Source organism: Panthera leo, chromosome D4 (genome assembly GCF_018350215.1).
Source record: "Panthera leo isolate Ple1 chromosome D4, P.leo_Ple1_pat1.1, whole genome shotgun sequence".
NCBI lineage: Eukaryota > Metazoa > Chordata > Mammalia > Carnivora > Felidae > Panthera > Panthera leo.
Window position 1 is genome coordinate 82,488,032 of NC_056691.1, and position 21,569 is coordinate 82,509,600.

The following is a 21,569-nucleotide window of genomic DNA, read 5'->3' on the forward strand; positions in this document are numbered from 1 at the left end:
CTCCCCTACTCACACTTTCTCTCTCTCAAAATAAATAAACGTTTCTTAAAAAATTAAAAAAAGAAAATCTATCTGTAAAAGTCGACACCTCCAGGGTACATGTTACTTCTTCAATCTGTCCTGTTGCTTCCCCATGAGGATCGAAGCAGCAACGTTATCTGCGTACCTTCCGAGAGACCCCCGTGGTCCTGTGACAGCTCGGTTTGGGGGAGCAGCAGGACCAAGTGGAAGAAGCAGGAGTCATGTGGACTGGGCTTTGGGTTTTATCTTCTTTAATTACTGCAAATGGGACCCAGGGCAGGGAATTTCAATCTCGTTGAACCTCAGGTTCTTCGTTTATAAAATGTGGTTATCACCACATACTTAGCGTTGTGAGAAGATTAAATAACCAGAAAAAAAAAAAAAAAAGAAATATTTGTTTGGCAACACCATGTCCATGTTCCCATCTGACCTGGGCACTGGCCTTGACCACAGGCAGGCCTAATCCCTGCTGCCGTGACCTCTGAGGTCTGCAAGCCTAGTCGCCTCTCCCCAAGGCTGAGGCAGCACCTCTGAGACCAGCAACTAGAGCACCAAGCAAAGGGGACAGGTCCAGACAAGGTCCTTCCTGCAAGGACGTCTTGTTTCAAGATGACGCAGCATCTTCCCAAATCAGAACACAAAATGCTCTGCTTTGGCTCCAAGAAAGTCTAGTCTTTGTCCCTCCGGGAGGGAGGCAAACTGATATGGCTCCTGACACTATGTCTCCCTTAAGCCTGACTGCTCAGCCGCTGTTTTAATTTTGGAAGGTAGCGAATATGGCTCTTCCATCTTAATAGGGTGTTAATCCACATGTTATACTACATGATTGATGCTGGGTTCGTGCAGTCCCCTCTTAGGCCAACCATGCGCCTGATGGGCCAACCCACAGCTAGGCTGACAGAGGGCCGGCACGGGCCGGGGACTGGGGCACACGCTCTGCCTCCGTCATCATACGGGCTCTTACAACAACGACGTGAGAGCTGTTAGCTGGTGTGGTCCTCCCACGGCCCAAACCTTTCTGAGTACCATACAATGCAATGCTCATGACACTCCCGTGGAGAGAAGGAAATTGAGGCTCAGGGAGGAAAAGTAGCTGGTCCAAAGTCATAGGGCTTAGAAGCAGTGGTGTTACACACTGCAACCAGCTGAACACCAACGCCCAGTTACCCAGTGCATCTTACTAATTGTTCTGCCACTGTTTCAACCAACAAGCATATTGAGCAACTGCAACTTAGCGGAAGTTTGTCAAGCACGTAGCCGAAGAATCAAGCCCTTCATAGCTCGATGGTTGGCCCAGACTCCCATTAAAATTCCCCAGGGAGAGGGTTTTCTGCAGAATATCATACCCATTTGATGGATGAAGAAACTGAGCCTAAAGAGAGTAAATGGTTTGCCCATGTTCTTACAATGTGGTGTGTGTCAGAGAAAGGATTTGAATCTGGGTTCCACGTGCCAATGTTCTTTCCACTATACAGCACATATAAAATGTGCTCAAATGCATGCGCATATATATGAGCACATAACAAAGAACAGCATGGGAGCTGGTGGCCTCCTAGGAAGAAAGGAAAGAGAAATAAAAGGGAAAGTGGAAAGGACAAGAAGAGGAAAGGCAAACCTTCAGGTACTCTAAACTCTTTATTCCCTCCTGAAATCTCAGATATACACAGAGGCAAGAGTGACATTTTCCTTCCCTTCCTCAGGCCCCAAAGGTCACTGAACTGCCAAGCGGTTGATAAACGCAGTGGTTTTTCTTTGGAGCCAGGAGTCACTGATTTGCTCCTTCCTGCTCCACAAAATTAAAAATCTAAGCCCGACAGTTCAGAGGACCCCTGAAAACACCGCTGGAATTTCCCAGTGTGCTTTAAACAGAAACAGAAGCTTGACAGGGGAGGGAAGTGGTGTAAGCCCCTCACAGGTCAGGCCAAATCCACTCCTCACAAGGTAATAAGCACTGACTCTCATTAACAAGTCCAAGGACTTTCAACCCGGGTCAGCACAGAGCTTTTTCTCCAGTGGACTATTTTTCCTTTCTTGACCATACATCTCCTGGGCATTCATTCACTCACTCACCCATTCATTCACTCATTCAGTCAGTCATATGTCAGTCGGTCATTCATGTCAACTCCATGCTAGGTTTTAAGGACAGAGAGATAATAAAGCATGATCTCTGAACTGAAGAGGCTCTCGGCCTACCTACGAGACGGCCTGGATAAGGACTGGTGAGGTAAACTATAACCAAATGGCCTAAGAAAAGGCACAGCCAGGGTGCCTGGGTGGCTCAGTCAGTTAAGTGTCTGACTTCGGCTCAGGTCATGATCTCGCGGTGTGTGAGTCAGAGCCCCACGTCGGGCTCTGTGCTGACAGCTTGGAGCCTGGAGCCTGCTTCCGATTCTGTGTCTCCCGCTCTCTCTGCCCCTCCCCCGCTCATGCTCTGTCTCTCAAAGATAAACATTAAAGAATTTGAGAGAGAGAGAGAGAGAGAGAGAGAGAGAGAGAAAGAAAGAAAGAAAGAAAGAAAGAGAAAGAAAGAAAGAAAAAGAGAAAGAGAAAGAGAAAGAGAAAGAGAAAGAGAAAGAGAAAAGAAAAGAAAAGAAAAGAAAAGAAAAGGCATAGCAATGTATAGGGGAAGAGAGCATCTCTATTCACACGGAACTTGCTCGATTTCCTCTGCTGGATGGTCCAGGGCCCAAGGTCAAAAAGTCACGAGGTTGGTGTCCTGGCTCTTTCGCTCACTAGCCAGGTAGCTGCGGGTGCGGCACTTTACCTCCCTGGGTATCAGTTTTCTTCCGTGTGACACGGGAGTCACTGTCCTTAGCCTCAGGACTGTCGAGAAGACTAAAGGTTAAGCAGGGCACGTATCTCACAGAGGGCCAGCTAGAAGGCAGGTAGGTGCCAGCAGCCTCTGTGAGAGCCCGGTTCTGCCAGTTCTCCCGGCAGCGCACTGGACAAGTCCGCCCTTGGGCTGGTGGTGTTTTGCCTCCAACTGAAGCACCCTCCCTATACTGGAGACTCCGCTTCCTCGTCTGTGAACAGAAGACGAGGAAGGCCTGTTGCAAAGCACGAACGAGAGACGAAGCGTGGAGCACTGGGTGAGACGCGAAGACGGCCCGAAAGCCGCTGTCATCTCCGTCCCACGAGGCCCTGCTCTTCCACAAAACCTTCCTGATTATTCCTGTCCCACAGCACACTGCCTTCTCAAAGGCCTAAGCGCCAAGCACGGTGGACAATACGGGGCTGGGCCCTCAAAACATGAGAACGAAAATAAAACTTGTTTAGTGACGTCTCCAACTGTTTCATGCTGCCCCTATCACTTTTCCTTTATTTTCATTAACTTATTTATTTTAGACAGCAAGAAGGCGAGTGGGGAAGAAGGGCATGGGACAGGGAGAGGGAGCGGGAGTGTGTGTATGTGGGGAGAATCTTAAGCAAGCTCCATGTTCATCGTGGAGCCCGACACGGGGCTCAATCCCAGGACCCTGGGATCATGATCTGAGCCCAGATCAAGAGTCAGACGCTCAAGTAACTGAGCCACCCAGGCGCCTCTTCTTTTTAGATTTATTTTTTATTTTTTCCATTTTATTTATTTTAGAAAGAGAGAGAGAAACCAAGTGGGGGAGCGGGGCGGAGGGAGAGAGAGCACTCTGCCTTTAAAATAACTGTTTTGGGGTGCCTGGGTGGCTCAGTCGGTGAAGCATCCGACTTCAGCTCAGGTCATGATCTCACAGTTCCTGAGTTCGAGCCCCAGATCGGGCTCTGTGCTGACAGCTCGGAGCCTAGAGCCTGCTTCGGATTCTGTGTCTCCCCTTCTCTCTCTGCCCCTCCCCCGCCCACTCTCTGTCTCTCTCTCTCTCTCTCAAAAATAAGTAAACATTAAAAAAAATTTTTAAATAACTGTTTCAACCTTACTATATCCACAGATACTGCACTAAGGCTTACTACTGTCATCTATAAAGTATAATATAAACACTATTATTTTAAGATACCTTATTTCATCTGATCCTCAGAGCAGTCCCATGGAACTGGCATGATTATTCCCATTTTATAGCACAGAAGACTGAAACTCTTGCACCAGGCCCTGGGGTAACAACAGAGCCAGGACTAGAGCTTGGGGCTGTCCGACCCCAAAGCCCAGTGGTCTCCTTCTCCTGTCTGTGCAGCCCCTTCCACTTTCCTGGCTTAGCAAAGACTGGACAGTGACGAGGTCACATATTTATTTTGTAACCTTCGTGGATAGACTTACCAGAGGCCAGACACCTAACAGCAAACAGACCCTAAAAGTTGGACCAGTATCATGTTCTTCTTTTGTACACACTAAACCACTTCACACAATAAAATAACTGGGTTTGGATTCTGGTCCTGTGATTTTTAGCAATGTGACTTTGGACGGGTCACTTAACCTCTCTGTGCCCAAATTTCATCATCTGTAAAAGGGGGCCACCACTACTGGAACACAGGCTTGCTGTGAAATTAAATAATGTGTGCAATGTGGCTGGCAGTATTTCAAAAACAGCATCCGTCCAATTTGAAACCGTGAAACTTGAATTTAAGAGTTTCACTGGGGGTATAAGGGGACGTTGATTCCCTAGTCCCAAAATGGTTTGGGGTCACCCTCCCATAAAACAGGGCCTCATTCCTCCCACACAACTGCCACTTGCCATCATTCATTCATCACTAGGCACAGAAAACCTGGACTCCCATCTCCACCTGCCTTTTATTTGAAATGTCAATTTTTAAAGAGTGGAGAGGTTGGAAACCCAATTTAACAAGCACGCTGAAACATTGTTTATTGCCCCCATAAACATGGCTTAGTGAGAATTACGGACTTAATCAGAGTGAACTTATCTCCCGGTGAAAAGGAACACTTTAAATTTCAGAAATGGCACCTTCACTGTGAAAATCTCTTAACTTTTCAAACAAACTACAGGGGGTCTTAAACATATGGGCAGTAAAGGGGCAGCCATTACTGTGATTTGTCTTGCCCAAGAGCCAAGGAGCCCTAAAGGTCCATAACAACTTTAAGATCTAGGAAAAGTGTTTGGAAAATCATATTCAGGAGACACGTCTCTAAAAACACCCAAATGGTCTGCCGAGTGGGAAGTAATGCCTGTAGAGAGGCTCGGGATGGCCCAAGAGGACGGACCCCGGAGTCATTAGAACAGGGGCTATTTAATACAGCACTGAGAAAGCAAAGCTTTCCTCCTACGTGTAAGATTAAGCATTCAGCAATATGTAATACTTTGGTGACCTGCTTTTCGGAAAAGAGGTGTTACATAAATCACAAAGGCTGCTAACCGGTCTGTGCGTGCGTGCATTTAAACCATTCCAGAGGATGAGGTTCTGTGAACCCCAACTTCCCAACGTGAAGCTTCACCAGGGCTGCTCTGATCATTCCAGGAAAGCTTTTCATAAAGACGCCCCATTTTGCAGAGAATGTATCAGCCTGGCTGCCAGAGGCAGGAAAGGCAACAGATATAAAATTTTATTATTTCAATGCCCCAGTAGCAGCCAGGAGGACTTAATGAAATCGCCAAGATTTACAATCTGAAACAGCTATTGCACAGACAGATATGGTTAAGGGAGCTGCGCCCTCTGACCTTTCAACCCTTTGATCCTCACACAGCAGGTGGCCTAGAGCCCCCTCCTGGGCATCTTCCCTCTCTTCCGACACTGCCGAACCTTGATGTGCAATAAGCCTGACCCTACACAGGTGACTCTCACGGTGCTTATCACCAGCAGCTGCTGCTAATGGAATGGCCCAAATCATTTGGCCTCGAGATTCTAGCTCCCAGACGGGGGGAGAGGAGTCGGCTGCTCAGTGTCCAAACGGTGGGTGCCAAAATGATGCTCAATAATTCTGCCCCGAGTCCAGTTGTTTGGCAATGTTTAACGATGTCATTACAAAAAAGCTGTCCTAGAAATGGAACTCTGTCTCCTCCGATTTATACTTTGAGTTAGGGGAGAAAAAAAAAAAAAATCACCTTTTAAAAATAAATCACAAATCTCAAAAAAAAAAAAAAAAAGAAAAAAAAAAAAAAAAAAAGAAAATCAACCCCGAAGTCCCAAATGCATCTCTCAGAACTTCCCTAAAACCATGTGCAGCAAATTTATACCAATGAAAATCAAAACAATTTTTGGAAACCTAAAATTGACTGTTTTCAGTTCCATGAAATTTCATTTAAAAAGCCCCATATGCCAAAATGTCCAAATTCTCTTATTTTTAAAAATTGGGATGACTTCCAAACTCATAGCTATCTTTTTCTTCCTTTTTTTTTTTTTTCTTCTAAAGCTAGGGATGGGTAATGTGCATATGTACTTATCAAGCTTCATAATTTAACCCATTCGGTCAGTACAAAATATCTGCAATAAAATGCTGAAGAGGCGGGATATAAATTTATTACCATCGAATCATTCAAAAACAATAGATGCCCAAGTTTAACAGGTATTATATTTGGTTAAAGCCATGTCCAGGCCCCCGGGCAGCCCCAGCCTGCAGATTTTAGTTTCTGTCAGATATTTGTGTCTATGGAGGGAAGAATTTTACGCAGGACACATAAACCACTCTGTGGGATACCGATAACTTCCAAACACACAAGGAAACTTTAGCGCCACTGTTGATCAGGAAGAGCTCTGAGCCAGTGTTTTACTTCTAACAAATATAATGCGGTGGCCCCACTCTACCTGCAAAGGCCAGAGCTTAGGTCATTAATGTCCGCATCCAAAGGCAAAGAAAAAACTCACTCCTTGTGTAGCCCACATGGCGTAGATCTTATTCAACTTTAAATGCATTTTGAAATCAGCTGAGAATCAAACAATATGTAAAGAGAGGTTTACAGACTCCAATTTTAGTCACACTTTTCTCTATGGGCGTTTAAGTTTAGTACAGAAAGCAGTTTATGGAGAAATCAGTTTAGCAGGGGGGAAAAAAAAGGTACGGTTACTACATCAGAGTTTGACCGCTTTGCACAAAATTAGTACTAAGCTATCTTCTTCACAGACGCCTACTAGAAACACTGTATTAATAATAATATGTACCATCCAGTGAGGGTCTACTAACATGCATGGAACGTCAGCCATGTTACTTCTAGCTGTCATCACTTTAAGGCAGGCGTCCCATTTCACAGATGGAGGTGTCAAGGCACACATGCACAGGAGTTCAGTGACTTGCCCACGGCACACTTAGATAAATGGTGGAGCTGGGATTCAAACTTAGGTTCACTGCCTGCCCCAAAAGCCCATGGTCCACCCATGTCTTCCCCCTAAAAGCAGAAGAATAACACGCAATAATCTGTGCAGAAAATGCCAGATTCCAGCCTGCTCACCTATTGCCACGGCCCATTTAAAGGCCTTCCGAATCAATTATTTTAGGTCATTAAGAGGAAGTTTAATTTGGTTGACAAACACCCCTACTGTGGTGACCTCACATATCAACAACAAACGTCTGATGGTCACAAACTCGGACTGTGAGTCTGTGGAGCATGGTGTTAAACAAAACCACATGTGCCCGGATTCCAAGTGGGATCTGCCTAGGCCAAGGGTACGGCTCTTCAATCATCACGAGACTGGTCTCTGAGCTCCCACAACAGCCCCGCCCCTATTCACTTCCAAGGACTTTAAGAAGTCACCAGTCCCATGTGGCTCTGCTCAGTTAAAAGTGCCTTTGAGTTAATGTCAATTTAGAAAAAGTCACTCACTAAAAAATACAAAAGGAAGCTGAAAAAGAGGGCAGAGTCAAACTTAGGTAGATGCCTTTTAACTAGCTTTAAAGAAGATTTCTCGGTTCTACACAAATATCGATACACATATAGCCCCTTCCATTTATTTGGCACCTACCATGCGTCAGGTACCAATTCCCTCACTTACTCCTCATTAAAAACTCCCACGAAGTGGGGAACGTACCCATTTTATGAGCGACGTGTCTAAGGCTCAAAGAAGCACCCGACATCCTGCAAAATCTACACTTCCTTCACGGGGGTGACAACTAGAAACGACAGGGCTCAAGTGCCACGTATACTGGCAGACCTTCACTCAATGCTTGATATCACTGAGTACTTCCAACACGCATCTTTTAAGAAGATAACACAATAATCCTTTTGCACAGAGTGGTCCAACTGTGTGATGCAATGACAACACCCTCCCCGCCTGCCAAACTGACCTCTCAGCTCAACAAAGGAGGTTGTTTAAAGTCATCTGGACTTTAACCAGACGTTAACTAGGGCTAGAATTTGAATCCAGGGCCATCTAACTCTAGAGCCCAAGAGTCCTTTTCACTCCGCCACACGCCCCCCCTGCGTGCAGCTCTTTCTCTTAACCTGATAGGATTTTGATTAGTTCAAGCTTTCTCTTAGTAACAGTTTATAAAGTAAATTTTCTTTGAAGTCGGTTTTCACATTGCTAAGCGGAACTTACATATAATGACTGGCTAAGTGATGATAGGAAAATTGGCAAACAAGAGCATCAACGATGGTTTCACATTTTCTACTGGGATTCTCCCTCATAAATTACTCAGTTTTTCTAATCTATAACAGAGGCTTATCTCATCTCACAAGAGAACATTTCAGTCACAACAAATTAGACTGAAAATGTACTGACTGCAAGAGATACTTAAATCAGCCAGAATTACTTGTTCCCTTTGATTACATAAATTACTACTAGAGCTTTAAATTGTTTTGTATTAACTAATTCAACATCAGGATAAGTGACATTTAAGAATCGCATTCAGGGGCGCCTGGGCGGCTCAGGCAGTTGAGCATCTGACTCCTGATTTCGGCTCAGGTCATGATTTCACGGTTGTGGGATTGAGCCCTGTGTTGGGCTCAGTGCTGAGCACCGAGCCTGCTTAAGATCCTCTCTCCCTCTCCCTCTGCCCCTCCCCCCAGTCCATGCTCTCTAAAATAAAAAATTCTTTAAAACCTAAAACAATTCAGAAACAAAACAAATCCCACTTATTGTAAAAGTAGAAGCCGCTGTGAAGAGGAGAGAGCTTCTGGGGGAAACTCATCAGGCACAGTCCAGGACCTCCTTCGGGCCCCAAGTTGAACGGAGCTTCTGAACGGTCACCCTGAACGCTGTGCGTGTGACAGACCCACGTGTGACGATTCTGCCGGATAACAAACAGTATGCTGAGGAAATTCCAGCAAAGCCGAGCTACTGTCTGATTACTTTTTTTCTTTATATAATAAAGCAAGTGCCAGCAAGTGACCTAAACTTTGCTCTTAACTATAAAGAATCATGTTTGGCGTGGTATTTTTTTTTTTTTTTTTTACACATAATTTATTGGTGTAGTATCTTTAAAAAGCCCTTCACATCTGTTATATCACTGAATTCTCACAACTCCTTGAGGGAGCAAAGACAATCCTAATTTTACTGACGAGAGAATGACGTCGTGAAGAGGCTAAGTAACCCAGCCCCGGTTACAAGTATAGTCAGAGCCCTTCTCTGGACACACATGAGGCCGCCAGACACGAACTCCCGGGTCCCTTGGCCACCATCCCCCGTCTGTGCACGGCATGGAGGCCACCCGAGAAGGAAAACCTCAGGTGAAGCTGGGCCTCTGCTCAAGACTGAGGCGGGGTTAGGCACGATCCACACAGCCTGAGTAGACGGTGCACAGGGCAGAGTCTCTGGGTCCTCACAACCTCATCGTGGCCGAGGGACTAGACAGAAATTATTTTACCTGAGCCTCAGCCTCCCCATTTGCAAATGTGGATACCCCTTCCTGGCGGAGAGATTCCGAGGAATGCTCCAAAGTGAAAACGGGTAGAGTACCTGGCACCGTGTCCGGTGTTGAGCAAGGACTCAGAAGATGTCCCAACCCTTGGCCTTTCTTGCCAGAGCTCTCCCCGCGAGCCTGCGACTGAAACTCCCAGGTGGAATGTTTCAGGCAAATATCACCTTCTTACAAAGCAGGACGAGGACTACTCAGCACTAACACACCTCACCCGGGATTTCTCAACTCCTGTAAGGATCCATATACAGGTCCCCACTCCCATCTAGAATAGAATTGTGGCTCCGAGCTCTGCACCAGTCTCAGCTTTAACAAGGGTGAACTACATCTCATTACCCTCTACCTGTGGAGTCCTGCGAAGAAGCAAATGGCACGATGGTGAACAGGAAACACTCCCCACTCATGAAACTGTTTAAAGATAAATATATATCTATTAAAAAAATGAATAAAGGATTAAAGGCTTTCTCTGCTGAGGGAAAAAGGGAAAAGAAAGAACTAGTTAAAATCGTGCCTACTCATTTGACAGAAATTCAGATTCTTTGAGATGCAAAGGCAGGGGGGGAAGGGTGATTTTTCTTTTCTGTAAATAAGTAAATCCTGTTATTTTGTGCAAAAAGCCGCTACTTACACCGGGAGCCCCTCTGGCTCCCAGAGACTGAAAGGAGCTCTGCCTTGGCACCCGGGTGTGGCCTCAGGAGCGGTGCCTCAGGGCTGTGCCAAGCACCTGGTGCATCTGCAAAATCAGGTGTCTTTCTAGGAGCTCCCGCCAAGCCTCCCCAGGGAGAGGATGGTGAGAAAGAGAACAGAAAGCTGGAAGCCTGGTCTCGTGCCCTCGTGAACCCATCACACGCCTCTTGAAATTGCGATGGTGGCAGAGGTAGCAAGGGGTCGGGGAATTTGGTTTCTGGGTCGCATTCCCCCTGTTCCGACTGCCAGTCTAAATGTCTATCTTCTGGGCGCCTGGGTGGCCCAGTTGGTTGAGCATCCAACTTCGTCTCAGGTCATGATCTCCAGGTTGGGGAGTTCGAGCCCCACGTCGGGCTCTGTACTGACAGCTGGGAGCCTGCTTGGGATTCTCTGTCTCTCTCTCTCTGTCTCTCTCTCTCTCTCTCTCTGCCCCTCCCCCGCTCATCACAAGCACGCACGCTCTCTCTCTCTCTCAAATAAACAAACATTTCATGGATTAAAAAATAAATCTATATCCTCAAACTGGGCTGTAGAAAGAATATCTAATTCATGAAAAATACTTAGAAACAGAGAGGAAAAGACAAAATCTAGTAAAAGCGGTGCTTAAACCCTCGAAGAAAGTCATCGCTGCAAACACCTCGGCCACAGCCTGGTAGCAAGGGAGCCGTTCGGAAGCTTGGGTTTGGGATGCCAACACATCTGAATTTTATATATATGGTTGTGGTGTGTAATTTACTTAAGAATTACCTTGATCTTTATAAATATCAATTTACTTTATTAACATGGTTAAGCAGTTTCCAAGCATTTTATATGGAAGGACTGTGTTTCTAATGGCCCAGAAGGAGAAGGCCTGACCATGTCCCTCCCCTATTTACACACTTCAATGGCTCTCCATTGCCCTATAAAGTTCAAACTCTTTAACAAGGCTTACAAGGCCCTGGATGGCCTGGTCCTTGCCTGCCTACCTCGGCTCTGCTCTCTCCCTTCGGCTCTGTGCTCCCGTCACACACTGAACTACTCCTACTTCCTGGAAAGCTCCATGGTGGTCATTTTAAGTCTTTGCAGATGCTGTTCCCGGTTTCCCTGGCTTCAGCTTAGGTGTTCCCTTCCTGTCAGAGGCACAGCCCTCGAGGCTAGATTTTGGTGTTTCCCCTACCGGACCCATGGCCTCCCAAATTCACTGTAATGACTTTCGACTTGCCTGCATCTGCTCTAGACGAAACCCTGTGAAGGCAGGGATTATGTGAGGCTAGATTTTGGTGTTTCCCCTACCGGACCCATGGCCTCCCAAATTCACTGTAATGACTTTCGACTTGCCTGCATCTGCTCTAGACGAAACCCTGTGAAGGCAGGGATTATGTGACGCTCACCATTTCGTACAGAACCCCTAGCAGGATGCAGTAGTTGGTACTCAGAAGGCTCTCAAAACATCACTGTAGAAGGGGACGTAGACCGTGTGCCCGGCACAGACCAGGCACTCACGTATGCTGGACACACACAGGACTCATGTATTTATTTAATCCTTCCCATGATTCTAAAAGATGGGTGCTAACCGCTATTACAGATGAAGAAAGGGAGAGACAGAGAGACCAAGTATCTTGCCGGAAATTACTACAACAGGACAGCGGTCAAGCAGAGGGTCGAGAGTGCATTCAAATTCTACAAAAGGACTGCTCCCATCCCCGAAAAAGTGTCTCTAGCACTGCAGACCAGGAGAAAATAGGGCGACCACAAACTCTCCTTCCCTAGGTAATGAGGACGATGGCCCTGGTAACCTAAGAGTCTCTAAAACGTGCTCCCAAAGCTACCGACTTAACAACGTAAATGGCTTTAAGCCCACTGAGGAAATAAAAACATCAACGGTTGTTGATCTCTGTTGAACTCTTTATGTGCCAGGCACTATGTGAGGCACCCAACAAGCATTATCTCACTGGATCTCCCAACAATCCTGTAAGGGAGATGTGGCCACTGTCCTCGTTTCATAGGTAAGACAACAGACGTTAAGAGGTCATTACCTTCCCCAGGACCGCGTAAGCAGGAAGTTCGGAGGGCTAAAATCCAGAGTCCACGTTCTAAACACTTCACTTCACCGCCTCTGTGTACAGGTGGGGTACGATACACAGGCTAACCCGAGCCTCTGTCTGCAACTGTGCCATAGCTATCGCTTCTCCTTCCTCCCTCCTGACCACCGGGATACACGCATGCGACATTCTGCCTACATCCCTCGTAGCACTCTGAGGCCTGGACACAAAGCATTGCTTGTGAGGCTTGGAGAGGAAAGTCTTCACTTATCAAAACGGAGAAGCACCATCCACCAGATGTAACCTGGCACCTGCTACCAGACCAGGCACAGAAGAGGGGCGGCAGAAAACGTCTCCTGAACTGAACCGAGGTGGAGAGAATGAAAGGAAACAGGCCCTGTGGAATCTGGCCACGTTTCGGTATTTCCTAGCTGCCAGCTAACAAGATCACTCTCTCCAAGAAGAAACTAGGTCCATGCCAATACCCTTGGCTATCCTGCTAACGTACCACTAGCCTCAAATTAATGTTTGCTTAAATGAGAGAAAGAATATAAAAAGGCGGAAGGAGGGGTAAGAATCCGGATTGACTATAAACTTGTCACTTCAGAAGGAAGGCAGACTCTTGAAGGTGACTGGGTTACCATTCAACAAATAGCAGGGGCACCCTGTTAGAACGGAAGACCAGAATGAGGTCTTTCCCCAAAATAACCTTTTTTTCAAATGAGAACACTAGGTTATAATTTATATTTCCTTTTGTGCAACAAATTTGAGTGTCATAAAAATGGTTAAAAAGTCTTCCTATGGTAGCTTTTTCTAAACTTTTATGAACATCTGCCACATTCATTTGAAGTTTAAAAAATTCTGGCACATATGCAAAGGCATAATAAGGTGCCTATAGCTTTCAAGAAAAAATAACAAGACAGTCAAAAATAAGCCTTTTGCTGAATTGCCAGTAAGAAAACTAGTGTGCGAGAGGAGATGGGCCTTCCCAAGCTCCTTCCTTAAAGAGCTTTCCTTTGGCCCCAGGTACGAGCTCCTCCCCAAGCGTTACAGCCCATGGTGCCTGGAAGAAATCTCAGGGAAGCATTTCTCTCCCTTGAAGAGTATAACAGAACCAGATAAACCCAATCAAAAAGAATAACTAGAGCATTCCGAGTCTGAGCTGAAATCCACGCAAGGAGATTAAGAGACTAAATTCCACGATCTGGTAGTTCACGGCTACCCAACACACCCAGGAAACACGACTTTGCTTGGAAAGTGGTTTAGCTGGCCTCAAGAATGGGGCAACGACTGATCTGGCTTTTCTTTTACTGCTGATCACACAAGAATTTGGCATGGTAAACCCCTCCCCAACTTCAGTCAAACAGGTCTAAGACTGATCTTGCCCAGTGCTTCCTGAACCTTCTCACGTAAAACCCCTCAAAGGCTGAGGAAGGAGAGTGGATTTGCACCCATTCACCTAAAGGCAAAACTGTCTCAAGTTTCAGCTTCAGAATTTACGTATATTTTGCATTACATGTTTTACTACCAGAGGTCTTTTCAAAAATTCCTTACGATCATATAAAAAGTAAAAAATTTACTCCACCTTTAAGTAAACTTATGGTGCTGGTTCCCCGGAAACAGTGAGGCTCTGAATGTGTCCTGGAATCCAGTTTTCCAAGCACGCACTCAATCCTTTTCAGAAAGTACGTGCTCGGTGTCCTGCTAGGTGCTGAGGCCACCACATGAATGCAGCACAGTCTTTGTTCTCAAAGAACTCATACTTCTAGGGATGACGGAGAGGACAGAGCAGCAGACAGCTATCATCCAGGGCAAGAAGTACAGTACGTGAAAGATGACAACTGGGGACTTCTGGGAAGAGGTGGAGAAGGGCAAGCTTAGCCGGAGGGAGGGGGTGTTGAGGAGGGATGTGGGTGTGCTTATGGATCAGGGAGAGCACTGGCTAGCAAGGGACAGTGAGAGGACAGCAGTGGAGACAGCAGGACATGGGGGAGGGCAGAGAGAGGCTGGAAGGCGGGCTACGGAGGTATGGCGACGAGGTGGAAGGCACCCCACCACGTGTTGGGACTTTGGCCTGAGTTCATGTCCGTCTCCCTCTCTCTACGGCCTAGCAAACTGTTCAGAACACAGAGGCCTTCATTTTGCTTATCACAGGAATGAATAAGCCTTCACAGGAATCCAAGAAAGCAAAGTAAAAGGTCATCGAAGGCAGTGAGGAAGGAACAGGTGGTGAGAGATGTCAGAGACCTGGTGACTATTTCGAGAGAAAGAATGAGGAAGAGAGGAGAACTCAGCCATGCTTGGTGTGTCCCACTTTGGTGCCTCTGCGGGCAATGGTGCCACTCAGAGACCGGGAACACCAGAAGGTTGTGTGTGTGTGTGTGTGTGTGTGTGTGTGTGTGTGTGTGTGTATGTGTGTGCGCGCGCGCGCGTGTGTACATAACGCATTGTCTGGGGAAGACTGAGTCTGAGACATCTGTAGTACATTAAGTGACAATCCATCAGCACTTGAAACTTGGCATCTGAAGTTCAGAGAAAGAGAAGCCAGAGGAAGTTCAGAGCTGAGAGTCACAAATATCACATTGGTAGCTGAAGCAAAAGCCTTACGAGAGATGACTAGAGGGCATGTGGAGAAGAAAAGCAAGCTAAGACTAGAAACGTGGACAATGCTGAAGGTAAAGGGACATGAAAAGGAGTCTGAAAAAGCCTGTACTAGAACAGCCTGGAAGGCAGGAGGAGGGGCCGGAAAGAGCTGTGGACTCTGATAGACCAAATGGTCTTTACATTTGTGTCTCAAACTCTGCAGCGACTGGCATGAAAGGTCGGTTAGAAAAGTATTCACTTTCAATTTTCCACACAGGAGCCTTGAATACACCCCTAAACTTGACAAACAAAGGTAAAACACAGAAGAAATCTCTTCAATCTGATCTAAATACACCATCCGAGATCGTCCATAAACTGTGTACTGTATGTGCTCAGGGCTGGGTGACGACAAGGAGGAACTGTTAACAGAATGTAGGAGCCACATGGCCGTCCTGTCAAATTAGAAATTTGAGCAGATTTCTGTGGTCTATTTTGATCAAGATTCTCAATGTCAAACAAACAGGTTTTTCGATAACCAACTTGTTTCATTTTCGTAAGCACAATAGCACAGTGTGCAACAGTTAGTGAAGAAGCAGGTGGTCCTCGTCGACGTGAAATGAAGGCAACAGAAGAAGAGAAGTAGCACTTCCTTTAAGACATGCAAAGCATCATCACAGACGGACAGGGCTCTAGATTTTCCCTCTGGGAACTTATCTCCTGTGCAAAACAGGCAAGCCCCCACCTCCCACCCCATTTTGCTCTAGTACAAATTTAAGCTCTCTCTCTCGAGGAGGGAAAAGCTTAAGGTTCATGTCTACAAACCAATGGCACTTACAAAAGCACACAAAAGCCCTTTAAAAGAACTGCTATCTAATTGGTACAGCCATGCAGAAAGCAATCTGGCACCAGATTCCTAGCTTTGACCAAGCATTTCTACTTTGGGGCGGGGGGGGGGGGGGGTTCTGTGCTAAAGAAATAAGTCAGGGTGCGGAGAGAGCCTTATGCATAAAGATGTTCACTGAAATGCTATTTATAATAGTGAAAAATGATAAACAACCCAAGTGTCCAACAATTATAGGAAAATGGTTAGGTTGTGGTATATCCAAACAGTGGATGGACAGGCAACAAATTAAAAATTATTCATATTGAGAGTGGATTAAAATATGTAGAAATCTCCATGCCATAATATTAAGTGAAACAGACCTAAAACTATATATATAATATGTATACATATATATATCAGTTATGCATATTTATACAAAATATATATTCACAGAATATAGACTAGGAGGAAGAATAATAAAATGCTAATAGTAGTTGAGTCTGAAATAATGGCATCGTGGACACTTTTCAACTTTCTTCTTTATATACCTACCTACTTTTTTATACCATGTTTTTGACAATGAAAAATGTCGTACTGTTACAGTGATTTATAATAAACATCATTTTGAAAAGCAAACAATTTCCCTTCCCTTTCCTCCTGCCTCTCTGAACCTCTCTCCCTCACCCATGAAAACTGACAACCTCCAAGCAAAGCGGAAAAACACTGGAAAGCAGAGCCCAGTGGAAAGGGCCTCCGCCGGATGCTCAGCTCTGTGCACCTGCGAGGGGGCTGAGCATGAGGTGTTGGTTCGACACGCTCCCATGTGCAGAGCTGTGAATCCCGAGACTGTGTCTTTTCCACTGCTGCATAGCAAAACAAAGCCGCGAGTAGAGAGATCTGGGGAGGAAAGGCGCCAACTTACCTCCATTAAACTTAAATGGATTCCTATGAGGTAGGGCATGGGAGCACTGTGAAGAGAAACAGAGACACACAGCTGCTTTAATGTCTGTTGCTTCCGACAGAAAATTACAGATGGTTCACTATTTGGAGAAAAACTGTTTTAATAAACGTATGCACAGTTACATTTCCTTTCACAACAAAAATCCTAATGTGACATTTTGTTCCCAAGCCTAGAAACTTCAGAAGAATTTCAAAACGTGGGCAGCATTAGAGGCAGCATGGGCGGTGTGGGAAGAGCACTGACCTTGGAGTCAATCCCTAAGTAGCCCCATGTGAGCACACAGCCTCAGTTGCCTTATCTTTAAAATGGGATACCGGAATCAAACTGGCAGCTTGTGATCAGAACGAGAGAACATACACGCAAAGCGGTTAGTAGAGTTCGTGGCACAAATGGACACTAGTGACAACAAATCGCCACAGTTACAACAGAAAAAGCAGTTAACAAGGTTGGATGCAAGGTATAATAGGTTTCAAAGAAGACTTGATTTTTTTTTTTTTAATTTGATGTTTCCTTCTGACCTCAAGAGATGTGATCTAACTGTCCATTCTGACTGGCCTAAGTACATGGGGAACTTCGAGCAAGCCTCCCCTCCCCGACTGCACACACACCACCCAATTCAAAAAGCCCCTTCCGACTGCTTCATTCACAGGGCAATGGTTCCCTAAGTCATCAAATGAGCAGAAGATGAGAACCCAACTCCAAAGCTCTTAAAACCTGGGCACTATGGATTGACCTTCTTTGGTTTCAGGAGCGCGCATGTGTGTGTGCATGCGTGTGTGTGTGTGCAAGCATGCTCGCACACATTGTGTGCATCACATTATGATGCTACTTACCAATAATAAACGTGCTAGGCGTTATGTGAGGAACTGCAAATTCAACTTCAACAATGGCATCAGGTAGGCTTTATCCCCAGTTGACAGAGGAAAGAATAGCCCCCAGAGAGCTGAAATCACTTGTCTAATGCCACAAAACACAGGAAGCAGCAAACCTGTGGTGGCTCTGAATTTCCTCCTTCTGGGCCACGCTGACTTCATAATACTGAACCTAAAACCCCGGGACCCACCTCCCATGCATGTATTTCCTGGGGAGTAGGGGACGGCAGTCAAGGAGGAGGAGGAACGGAGTGTCTCTCCAGTATGCGACACATCCTATGAAAGGTCAAGGGTGTTCTGTGGGCGTAGAGGAAAGGTACCTGGCTCCAACCAAGGGGACCAGGCACCTTCCCTCTGGGGCAGCCAGGAGAGCGGAAGTGCACCTACAAGGATGGCTTTCTTGGGGACAGCGTCGGGAGAACCACAAGGGTAGAAATGAGAAAGGAGAGGGGTGCGTCCACTTGAATACTAAGGAGTTTAGGCTTTATTCTGAAAGCAATCGATAGGGAATGAAGGTTTTTAAACATCAGATGTGCATTTTAAAATTGCTCAAACATTTAAAAATAAGAGAGGGCACAATTCCCTCATTACCATTCAACAAATAAAATTCTTCAAGCAAAAATCCTTCCCCAGAATATAAAATGTCCTCCTCACTACAGATCTCAGCAGTAATAGATCTTGGGAGCCTGTAAAACAGACTTGAATATTAGCAGCACAGTTTGGGAACTATTCTTCTAGAAGACTTTTTGTGTTTGATAATAGCCAAAGAAAGAATTATACACACAACTGCACTGAAAGTGGAGTTGTCTTTTCTGTGCTTTCTTCTTCTTCTTCCTCTCTCCTTTTTAAAAAAGGTATCTGCTGTGCACATTCAGCTTCTCTTCGCTTCTAGGGGCAAGGAAATGCCCTGCGATATTTTTTCCCCTTAAACTGTAAACCATTAGTTTAGCTGCCAGTTACACAAATACTCGAACTTCCCAGTGTGCCGGGCTCTGCTGTCCAAGCTTTCTCCAGGGTACGCTGAAATGAATGTGTTTCTAATTAAGTAGCTTCAGGAACACGACAGCTTCAATGTCAAAAATACAAAGTCTGAACCCTGGCAGGAAGTCTTAAGACTGCAAATGTCTCATCTCGTGGAACCTTGCCTAATGTAATGAAAGGAAGCAGGAAGAGAGAATTCCAGAAAAATGGCCACTTATTAATTTGTCCAGCCGCACAGCCTAACACATAGAAGGGAGGAAAAACTCCAATCTGTAACATTTAACCGAATCTTAGCAACTTTTCCAGCTCCTGCATTGACTCATGCAATTGACAAATGACGTGGGGTTTTCATCAGAATTTCAGAATTGAAATTCTAGCCGGTGAGTTAATGTACAGAAAAAGACCATTCAAACAACTGTGAGGAAAAGGTGAAAACAAATACGGAGCAAGTCTCCGTCTACCTCAAGTCTCTTACCTGAAAAAGAAATGTTTTCTAGAATTTTAAATGCATAGGTTTTAATGCCATGCCCTTTTGTCCTGCAATAAAAATCAACGATATTTTGAAAGACAGGAACAGTAGTCTTGCAGAAGTGACTGCACGTGCAAAGAGGGACAAAGTGAGACTCACCATTCAGGTATCATTAGGTAGGCATTTTTTTTTAAGCCCAATAATTTTCCAAAGAGTAATTACGGCCTATCATAGAAGTGCAATTTCTTAGCCAAGTATTGCTAGGGCTGCAGCAGCTCTGTATTTAGAAAATATTGAAAGCACACTTACTCTGAAATCACAGCAGCCCCAGCTTTTGTATAAATGCAAATTTGGACAAATACCTTTTACACTGTCATCATTTGCTTACAAAGCCTCAAATACTTCCCTGAATTGACTGCATTTTCACTCGGCAAAGATACTAATTACAAATTCCAAGTGGGGAGAGGAAAATGGAAAAAAAAAAAAGGAAAAAGAAAAAGAACAGAAAAGAAAAGAAAAAAGAAACCCAGAGTCCGCTTAACATCTCAATGTGGCAAATATGTAACTGGGTAATCCTAGGTGGGTCCTGAAAGTTTCTGTTCTCCATAAACCTCAGTAGTTACTGCAGATACTGACTCGTTTTCTTTGGAAATCTTCTTTTCTTTGTCTTTTTATGGTAAGGAGAAATTTAGGGGAGAGGGGATCACCTCACCTGAACGGTACTTTTGTTTTCACATTTTCCTCACCCAACAATGGCCCACAAATAAGGAACATATATCTATCTTTGAAATTCTAGAGTGCATATAATTTGTTTTCTCTCTCTCTCTCTCTCTCAAAAATAAACAAACATTAAAAAGGAAAAAAAAAATTTAAATAAATAAATAAACAGGCAGGCTCTGTTAAGGTGGGAATCCTTCAGGACTACTGCAATAACCCACGAAGTGCCAGGCACAGGAGCAGCACGTGGTAGGCTCGGTAACCTATCACGTCCAGATGGGTTCTCTTTGAGTCCCTGACATGGCAGGTCCTACTGGACCCATTCTCTGAGCGCCCAAAGAATGGTTTCTTGTTCCCGGCTCTGAAGGGCACCTGGCAAAGCCATGGTGAGGACAGTCACGGCTTCGTGAAGAGAGGTGAGGTGCTTGATACACGTCACTTCAACACAAGGGTGTCTGACTCCAAGCACACTCTCTGGTCACCGTCTATGTACTGAGTTCGGTAAGTTGCTTAACACTTTTGCAGGAAGGCAACCTTTACTCTTGGTTTTAGAGAACCACCAAGAATGCAAAAAATCACAAGTAAACTATAATTCGTTACTTTCTCACCACTTAGAATGACAAACTTTCAAAACCACTTAGTCCTCTTGAGCATACATTAAAAGGCAAATATGGCAAAATAAATTCAAGCCGCTCCTAAAAAACTCCTTCACATGTGGAGTTCAACCATTCTGGATCATCTTGTGACTCGGTCATCAATGTCCGTGTTTTTATCTCAGGAACAAGATACAATCAAACCTCATCTAGAACCTGTCTTCCTTTATTAGGTCCCCAAAAGAACTTGTCCGTTGCTTCTCAAGAACACAGCAATGCAAACATCTGTTCAACAGCAAATGAACACCATGCTTATCTGCTGTTGGTGCCTTTCGGCATTCGCAGTGACTTTACATTTTAATGGCGATTCGAAGTGTGATGTTGAAGCCATTTTAAATGGCATTTAGACACAACATGTGCAGAACCAATAATGCACATAATTAAAGTGGTGATAATGTTAACAGCTATGACCAAGTTCACACAGAGGCAGGCCATGACAACTGTGTCACAACGACCCTATGGCCGATAGCAACCGTGGGATGCATCGTGCTTCTCCGAGTAGCATCACAGGGTACATCTCTATTAGGCCTTTGTTCTCTGGGAATTACTGCAGTATCTGACTTCATCAGTTACATTCTGGAAGAATAAAAACTATTCTTCCTTCCTTCTTCCCTGCAAAGGGAAGCTGGTGTCAAGGCAGTGACCTTTACCCGAGAGGTATGTTTAATTCGAATCCTACTAAGGGGAAAAAGAACTAATATTTATCGAGCTACTACAACTCAGCCGCTTTTAGGCGTTACTTACACACAGTTCTCAAGACAACACTGCAAGGTAGCACTATCATCCACATTTTCAGACTGGGAAACGGCCTCAGAAAGGTGAAGTAATTTGTCCAACGTCACACAGCTAGTAAACGGTGAACCTGGAACCAATGTTCCAACCTGGGGCTGTCGGATGGCTGTGCCCATGCTGTCTCCCGAAACACACTTGGTACTTAAGCCAAAAGAGGTGCTGATGTCCCAAGGGGGCTACTCACCCAATCCTCCTATGAACTCAGGCCTTTCTTACAGCTGAGTTCTACGCAGGAGCTCATTCCCCACACCGCTATGGCTCCCGC

At 45.3% G+C, this 21,569-nt stretch overlaps 1 protein-coding gene across 5 annotated transcripts in view; it reads right to left on the reverse strand.

Annotated features, from left to right (window-relative positions):
* DENND1A (DENN domain containing 1A) overlaps positions 1 to 21,569 on the reverse strand; it is a 508,975-nt gene that overhangs the window by 187,452 nt on the left and 299,954 nt on the right. For all 5 annotated transcript variants that reach the window (XM_042912620.1, XM_042912618.1, XM_042912619.1 and 2 more), the window contains one exon: positions 16,782 to 16,827. In XM_042912620.1, coding sequence (XP_042768554.1) covers positions 16,782 to 16,827 — 46 coding nt within the window. The remainder of the gene's footprint in view (positions 1 to 16,781; positions 16,828 to 21,569) is intronic.